This window comes from Rhea americana, unplaced genomic scaffold (genome assembly GCF_003343005.1).
Source record: "Rhea americana isolate MKP2758 unplaced genomic scaffold, rheAme1 scaffold_75, whole genome shotgun sequence".
NCBI classification, from domain to species: Eukaryota; Metazoa; Chordata; class Aves; order Rheiformes; family Rheidae; genus Rhea; species Rhea americana.
In genome coordinates, this window is record NW_028186923.1 from 267,972 (window position 1) to 277,103 (window position 9,132).

At 43.1% G+C, this 9,132-nt stretch overlaps 1 protein-coding gene across 1 annotated transcript in view; it reads right to left on the reverse strand.

Annotated features, from left to right (window-relative positions):
* Window positions 1-157: 157 nt before the first annotated feature.
* RAB27B (RAB27B, member RAS oncogene family) overlaps window positions 158-9,132 on the reverse strand; it is a 24,024-nt gene continuing 15,049 nt past the window's right edge. Inside the window, exons 5-6 of the mRNA XM_085322225.1 lie at window positions 8,685-8,808; window positions 158-6,762 (exon numbers count right to left, since the gene is read on the reverse strand). Coding sequence (XP_085178351.1) covers window positions 6,573-6,762; window positions 8,685-8,808 — 314 coding nt within the window. The 3' untranslated portion in view covers window positions 158-6,572. The remainder of the gene's footprint in view (window positions 6,763-8,684; window positions 8,809-9,132) is intronic.

Genomic DNA, 9,132 nt, shown 5'->3' on the forward strand with positions numbered 1-9,132 from the left:
GAATTACWCGGAACAGCTCCGGTCGGCCTGCAAGGAGCAAGCAGCCCGGCCCGTCTCTAGTTCTTCTCTGAGCCGACAGACTGCAAATACTGCGCAACTGGGCGATAGCTCCTAGGGAGAAKTTTCCGCTTCCTCCCACACCTGCCGAGACACCTGATTAAAAATGTATTTTTTTTTTATTTTGAAAATAACAGTGCAGAAACTGAATCACAGGATTACATTCTTCAACTGCATTACACAAACCCAGACACCAGTGAATCATTTGACACTATGGTTTGAAGCCACAGGTACTTTGGTACAACAAAATGACATTAACAGTAGTAAGCAAGCACCACGGTCCATCAAGGGGCATATATAATAAAAAATAGTATTTGCGTTCAAGATAGTTTCAGTCACATTCGTATCACTAGGCATAACAAAGATCTGCTGAAGACAAACAGAAAACATGCTTACAGTCGCATAACAGAAGGAAACACTTAAAAGGTAATTGATACGGTATAATGTTTAGTGTTTATCTGAAAGACACCTTAAGGAAACCAAAGAACAATTTAACTTCCAAAAATAAGCTGTTAGATACAACAGGCTTCTTTGAGACTACAGTGTGTCCATTAAGCCCTACTGCAATGAGGACTGACAACTTCAGGTTACGCTCTCTAAAGTTATGTTTTAAGTAGGTAACTTATGGAATAAAAGCACGTAGCAAAGAATCACTACCTCCATTGCTCTGAACTAGTTAAACTAGAAATAATAATAACGCTAAAATAGAAACAGATCTGCCCAGCACCCAGGAGAATGGTTCCAACTCAACAACATCCTATAGAAAAACCCAACAAGAAGAGAACCTGTCCCCTGCGGGTGTGCACGCGTGTGCAGCGGGGACCGGGGCCCGTCTTCCACAGCAGAACAACTACAAGACACGGGAAAGAAACTGAAAATTTGGCTTCCTACTTGAGGATGCCTCAAGCCAAGTCTCAGCAGTAAAAATCTCAATTTTTTAACGTTTTCGGAGTGGCAGCAGTTACAACACTTCTTTTCCCCCCTCCTTTTTAAGATCAGAGCATGATCTGAAACTCCTGCTCTGTTCACACCTGTACAAAAATAACAGTCACTTGAGTTTATTTTTAWGCTTGCTACTCTTCTTCAGTTGTATACATGCATACAAATTCTAAAATYTCAGCTCTAGGCAGATACTTTCATTTATACCTCAAGAGGCTGAACATTAGTCACATCCACGAATTGAAGTAGTTCTAGGAGATAAAACCTTTTRCCTTAAAACAGGGTCCCAAATAGTTGCTATTCATTAGTTATCAATATCACATATAATGCAGCTTTTATCAAAGTTTCTTACACGGTCCAGTCATCTACAGCCTAAATACACGTATGACGGCCCTGCACACATTCAAAACGTTAGGTAAGATTTAGCCTTCAGAAAACAGCTTAAGGCAATCGGGTTTTATAAAGGTACCAGGAGGGCAAACGGCAGCTGCTCTCCAACGCTGCTTTTGCTGCACCGCGCCGGCGCTGCCGGCAAACGTCCCRTTTAAAAATCTCTCATAAAATGAAAGCAGAAGCTTAAGTGACTGCGAAGCCAAGGCTGCCGTACACGACGCAGCATATTCCAAATTCTGCCCCTCGCCCCTTTCCCGGCCCGGCCCGTTCCAGCCCCGCAGCCGCTCCGCACAGCGGCTTTGCTGGGACGCATACGCTCAAGCCTCGAACAAACTTCGCATTAAAGACTATTCTCCCAATATTGTACTGTTTATGGAATAATTTTCTGCGTGGTTGGACAATATTAAAAGAAAAATCGCATCGGTATGGTCATGGAATAGGTACTTTTATGCAGTTCTTTACTTTCAGACATTTTAATGACAGCTTTTCYGCCCTGGCAATACCTTCTTTCTGCCCAAAGACGCCCCAGACGCAGTTCGCCAAGCTCTGGGGACYCGGGTTGTTGGTGACCCGCAAGGGCATTCCTGCCACAGGGGACCCGCTCCCTTTCGCGGCGTTTCATGCCGGGAACGGCCCAGCGCTCCCCTCCCTTGGTTTCATTCCCCGAGGATGAGGAGCAGCAGAGGCAGCCGGTGCCGGCCTTCCTCCCGCTGCGCCTTCCCCCGGCGCCGGCCGCAGCAGGGGCAGGGCGCTGGGGCAGCTGCGGGGAGGTGGGGGTTTAGATCAGCACAAGACGCACAAACCGCAGCAACATCAGCCGAAGACACCTTCTACCCAGCTGCTAAGTTTTCCCACTGCTCACGGTATCACCTGCACGTACTGAATTCACCCAGCGCGGCGGTTCACACCGGAGCCCGTACGTGGGACRGCGCGGTCAAAACCCTGGTAGTATTCCAGGCTAGCGGATTAACATTTCTTTTGATACAGTGTTGTGATGGCTTAAGTAACGGCACATTTTTACATTCATGCTTAGAACTGAGAGGACAGTAGATGAGAAAGGCAGACGGGACTTCGAGCTCTGAGGTGCAGCAGAAGTCGCAGCCCCGCCGTGGTACATACGTGTTATTCCTTGTCACGAGTCCCAGTAAGGGAGCGGACTCAAAGCCTGACAGCTTGACTTATCTTTGTAAACACCACCGCCAGAGGCATTGGAAACACCCACGCAGAGAGAAAAGGCAGCCAAAAATTTTTTACTCGGTACAAGACCACGCAAGTCGCGCCTCTAAAGGCCTGGCTGTGCYGTCCCCCGGGGCAGCGCGCAGCCCTGCTCGCTTCAGAAATCGCACGCACACGCTGCACGACGAAGCCTACGGCGACAGCGCTCGGACTGGAGAAACGGACAGAAGTGACGTATTTCTAGAGGGACACCACAAGGCACCTTGAGAAACCAGCGCCYGGCCTGAAGTATCCCAGCAGCTTCCCTCCCTCTCCAGCAACGTGCCGGGATATTAGCTGAACTTTTGCTTCAAAGCAAATGCTTAACTTCCACTTCAACACTGCACAAGCAAACGCTGCAATAGCAGAATTCAGGTTCTGCTGAATGGGGTGGGGTGAAGCCATATCCTACTCAACATGTTAAGTGAAAGCAAATTCATTTTCAAAGCTGGTGTCCTGCAAGAATTTGCACGACAGAACATGTTGAACATTTCAAGTCATGGAARTGCAAAAAAGACCGCGACAGCAGACAGGCCATGCAGCTCCAGCAAGGGATACACCTGAGAGTTCAAAACGCAAAAGCCCTGGAACTAGTAAATAAGCGCGCTGTACCGAGACACTGGGCTTTACTCGCTTTGTTACAGCCTTGACGCGAGACTGAGCCAGCAGTGGAACCAGCGATTCACCTGTGCTGCACAGCGTGGTCACCAGCCGAGCTCCACCGCCCGCCACCCAGCGCCCTACGCGGAGGGAGAGGCTGTGCGGGGTCCACTGCAGGGCAGCGAAGCCCTGCGGACAGCAGGCAGTTCGTGCAGAGACCYGGGAGGGTGATACCACGTGTACGATTCAGAAGTCCCTTTCCGTAAAGCCTGACCGGGTAAGACCTCATCTGTGAGCAGCCCAGGCAGCATCTCCTCTGTTTGCTGCAGTTACTGTTTATTTCCACCATCTTATACGCTGGCTCACTGGGTTATAACTTGTAGCACCTACCAAGATCAGAAACATTTCTCTTCCTTTCCTCTAGCCTAAGTTTTGATGGCAAAAATCCAGKTGAGATAAGTTTCACAAGCTTTTACGGATTTGTTTTTGTTAAACACAGAATAACAGTCAGCATTGCTTGCAGTAGCTCGCATATAAATACAAARCAAGCTGTGGAGTTTTTGCTGCAGCCGTTTCCCCGTAGCTCCTAGACAGATGCCTCAAGCGATACTGCTACTGCGACAGCCACACGCTACCTCCACCTCCAGCAGCGGGACCTTTCTAAAACCAGCCCTCAGAGAGCWGAGCCGTCGGGGAGCTCGCTTCCCCTTTTGACAATTTACGGTCACTGAAGTTCAGTGGTAAGATGAAAATCTTTCCTCTGCAGCAAACTGTTCTGTAGTTTTTTAGTTCTTTTTGCTCCCACTATTTTAAGAATGCTAGTTTCACCAGGTAAGGTGATAAATGGAAGCAACTGAGCTTCATCAAGGTGCTTTGAAACACTGCCAGCTTTAGGATTTTCCACACCTTTATATGAATCATCTGGCTACTGCTGAAGCTACCAAGATCACTTCAAGCTTTGTAACAGCTTCTGGACAAGCTATATGTAAGCTGCTTTGGGAAATACAGTTTTTATTGACTGGCAATACTTTAGTGCTCTTAGCAACCTCTTTCACTCATGTTCAATGGACAAAAACTTGATGCCATGAAATTCTGAGATTTCTTTGAAACTGAAAAAGGAAACTTCTCACTTCAACCTTTTCATGAATTCAAGAGATATTACAAAGTGACAATTTTTCTTTAAAATTGTGCATAGGTTAGATGCTACATACTAAAAAAAAAAAAAAAAAAAAGGAGAAAAAGATATAACTTTACTCAAGAAAAGTCACCGAGCTTCCAGTCCCTAACTGAAGGGACGTATCCGAGTATCATTCCGCTTGAATACCAGTCTACTCGCACCTTCTGCCTGGGAAATCAGCTATGGACTGTTAAAGTAGCTTTTGCATCTTGAGGTGCCAGGGCTTTTTCCAGCCTACGAAASAGCATTTATTTGAGCTGGTTGGTATAGTATTCCCTATACGCAGTCGTCACGTATAGCTTATTGGTTATATCACCTTTAAGTCTGCAAACTAGATTTCTGTACTGGTCCAGTAACTGTGGCTACTCCACTACCCAGTAAGCCTGCTCCTATGGACGTACCATCTGTGCTGCTAACATGCCAAATCATCAAGTAAACATCATTTTATGATCTGGGCAGAAAAATTTGTTGTTCTTTCACCAAAGTAGCTGGTAAATTCTCAACTTTTGGGAAACACCCAACTGTTTTTTGAGCTTGCTGTTCACAAAGTTTGTAATTCTGAATCAAAGCTGAAAACATTATGCGACTTTACGTTCAAATAAATGGAAGTGTACAATCCTGCCAACTCAGCCAATTTCACTTGACTTCTTAATGGAGTTGTTCTTTCTTCCAGTCRGCCCCCTTCCAAGTGACAGTAGCTTAAAGCACAATAAACACTAATAGACCCTTAACTACCAGCTCCATCAAGCCGAAATGTTATTCTACAAGATAGGACAGGGTAGTTTAATCAATATGCTATAATTTGATTTCAAAAATGATCCAGACTTATAAGTAGAATATTTTTCTTTAATWTTTCCTCTACTTGTCTTTGCTTGTAATGAGTGATTTGCTGTTTCATTAGATTTTTTACGTTCATCTGTAAAGGATATCTTTCACATTTTACCCTCCTATTGTAGTACACCAAGAGGCTATTTTTTTATCCATTCATCTGAGGTATCTGCAAACTTCTGCAAYACGTTTTCATCTCGAGTCAGGCATATTTTGGGACCCTGTCATACTAAGCCCCCCTTCACCGTTTTTCCATGTTGCCTCTTGTAGAGAATACGAGGAAGTTTCTTCCTGTTGAAAACCTGAATGTACTGAAGCCCCAACAAAACCACAGTGAGCAACTTCTTAGCGATTCCCCCAGTACGACTGAATTTACAGTTCTCTTTCAGACAGTGCAAAGATTCACAAGTTTTCCCTTGTCCCACCTGGGATATGCAGTTATCTGAATTAAAAAAGAACAAGGATGGTTTCCTTAGGTGGGGGAGGGGAGAAAAAAAATATTTTTTGCTTACAGTGAGATTCAGAAGATGCTGCACAAAATATATCTTTTCTCTTTTTTCCCATAGATTATGCTCTTTTCTTTTTCAAACTGTCCCTGCAGCGTGAGAATTCCTCTCAATACTTTTTCCTGTAACTCTCCAATCCCTGCTTGGATTATTGGCAACACAAGTGATGTTGCACGATTCCCTGATTAATTTGCTAAAAATTGTATTCCCGTCTTCCTCTCCCACCCCCAACCCAATAGAGACACTCACACCACCCACACAGCCCCAACTAACCAACTGATCAGTGATTCAGTCAGGACAGATTCACAGCATTCCTTACCCTGTGCAAGTGAAAGTTTTTCTTAATAGGCCACATAAAATCTTTTGTACACCTTAGAAAATGCATGGTCCCTGATGTAGGTCAAGAATTATAAAGAAATAGGAATCTGTGGTAAGATGGCACAGACCTGGAAAACCACCCACTTGCATTTTAATTTCTATATCCAGTTTATATAGACAATAGATTCCTTCCTGCCTTTTTTAAAAAAATAAAGCTACCTTCCTCTATYCAGTATCCTGATCACACGTAAAATAAAGATGAGGGCTGGAGGGGAAGGGAGTGGGAAGGAGAAGAAAAGGGGGGATAGTTTCCATGAAAATGGCACCTATCAGGAAGAATTATTTCAGCACAGCAGCCTCACTGAGACACAGGTTTTAGCTTTTAAATCAGTTCTTTGGAGAAAAAAAATGCACAATTCCAATAAAACAATGCAACTCTGCTTCTGTGCATGGCTCAACAGAGCAGGTTTGGATTTGGTGGTGGTTAACCGCTTTCTGATGAGATATTTTGCTTGGTTCTCACAGTTTAGAGGTGAAGTTCAGCAGGCACACTTTTTCTCCTCTGGTTTTGTTGAATCTAGCTTTCCCGAGCTTCCCCCGTTGGCGGTGTCAGAGACTTGCGTCTTGTCCACGCACTGCTCCATGCGTTTCATAATCAAGTCCAGGAGAGTGTCCACAGCCTTCTCCACATTTTGTCCAGTAGCAGCACTCGTTTCAAAGTATGGTATGCTACAGTGAAAACAGAAAGGTTTGTTGGGAAGACTTTTTAGGACAGTTGAGACCAAACTCTCTATAATTATCAGGGATGGTTTTGGTGTTAATGAAAGGAATTTGACMGATTTGCACTTCTGGTTTGTCTGGATTTCATCTCTCTTCTAGGYAGAGCCAGGTAATATYAGGATATAAATACTAAAAAATCTTAAATTGTACMAWTTTTCCTGGAATTTTGACTTTGRATAGTCAAAAAATAGCTGAAAAAGTCCTGCAGAAGGTCTACTGGGACAYGAAACCTAGGTCTGCCTTTACAGAGAATTTCAGGGACCATGGAGTATCCCTTATCATTGCAGACCTGCAGATTTCTCCAACAGGAATCCTTTACTGTAAGAAAGTTTTCACACCTTTCTTAGATACCCTCTAGATACAGTATCTTTTCAAATCAGCTTAGTCTCTCACACGGAAATTTTTCTAGGCTTCTGCTAGGTGCAGCTGCCTTCCCAAAAAAAGTCTTCTGTTTCTACTAGTTTTCTTTCATGACAGACCTGGTGCAGTAACRCAGTGACCTTACATTAGTGGCACTTTCCTATTATTCTTTAGGCCTTCCAACTTTAGCAAGCATTAAATCTTAACACTGAGTCCCAGCTCTACTGGAACAATAAAACACAGCCAGACACTTGAGCGCTTACAGCTCACCTAGCACCCAACCACATGCCTGAGTAAAGATACCTCCCAACATAAATCAGTCTGCATGCCACAACTTGCAGTTCCTTCTCACTTGTACCTTCAGTAGCACTCAGTCTAGTACAAATGCCAGCATCTGCCTGTTCCAAAACCACCAAACTTTATTCGTTTTTGATATGAGAACCTACCTAGCTCCAGTACTTCCCTGTTCACTCAGAACTGCGCTCCCTATAAAAAACCTTTGCCAAAACACAATTTGAAYGCCCACATAGGCTATATAAGCCATRTATGTCCATTATTTTAAAGCCATGCTTATTTTTCCTATCATGCCATCATGACCTAGGTGTTTTACAGTTTTGCTTTTTGTTTTCAGCCAATTCACCAGCTGATGAAAAAAAAGCTTGCTTAAGTTCACCAGAACTAATCTGCTATTTAGCAGATAGGTATAACTTTTGCYATTTAGCCCTCAGTGGAAAACTGTCTACTTATAAGCACAAGTTAGCATAGGTGTAGCTGTTTCCATTCTGAAATCCCATTTTATTCCAGAAGAATGCCTCTAATTTTTATTTTTTTATTTTTTTTAATCAGAGAAGACTATCAATTGCTCAAGCACTTCCATCATTCAAACTGGCAGAAGCTAACTCCTCAGTATGACTGTCCTCTTTACTTGCCTGTAGAAAAATCTTACATTTAAGAGTATTAAGTCTGATTTGCTTATTATTCCTCATTGTCTCTCAGGTGGCCCCATCCTCRGTGAGCAACCCTCACTGCCTAGTAATGATGATTAAAGCAAAATAATACATTCTTTTTGCCCATGTAAGGAGATAGCACTATTTACCAGCTACAATACATGGCTAATTCAACCAGTATCAGGATAGCCTGTAAGTGATATTATTGCAAAAAAAGTAGAAGTGTGCATTTGCCCTTGGAATACACTGTACCTAAGTTCTCGTGGCAAGCCAACATCCCAAGACTGTATTTTTCTAATAAGAGTGCTTTATTTCAGCCATATTATTCATGCAATATTTTAACAAAACTATTATACAGTGACTTTGCCTTCTACCCATTTCCTACTCAAATAAGTTGGTCTGAAAGTGTGACAAGCTGGTAATCACTGCAGAAGGTGCATACATGTTACTGCAATACCTACAAAACTTAGGAGTTTAAGTATACTTGTGACTGCCTCTAGTCAGTCATCACCTATACTTACCACAGTTATTACCTAAATTTAGCTTCTCTCATGATTTGCTTACCCATATTTGTCCGCCAGGTCTTTTGCTTGCCTTTCATTTACCTCCCTTTGGTCTGACAAATCAGCTTTATTACCAATCAGCACTATATCTGGATTCTCACAATATGCATTGGCTTGCAGCTGACCTAGAAGGAAAAAACCTGGAGTTTAGAGAAAGCTGAAAGTTTTTTAAAGCCTAAGATTGTTGACAATTAAAGATACCTGAAACAATTTTCTTTCCTCCTGTCTGCCTTRAAATACCCCAGGCTACGTAACTGTTTCACATCAAACATATTTGTCATAGATTTACTCATTAAGGTGAATTTCAACATAGGAAGTGGGAATGGTAGTAAAAGCAATACTAGATTTTTTTTTCCCAAGTATTTATTTTACTAACACATGAAAAAGCTTAACAGCAAAGTGTAGTAAATATGGTGCTTTAACCTAAAAATGAGCATACTAATAGGCCT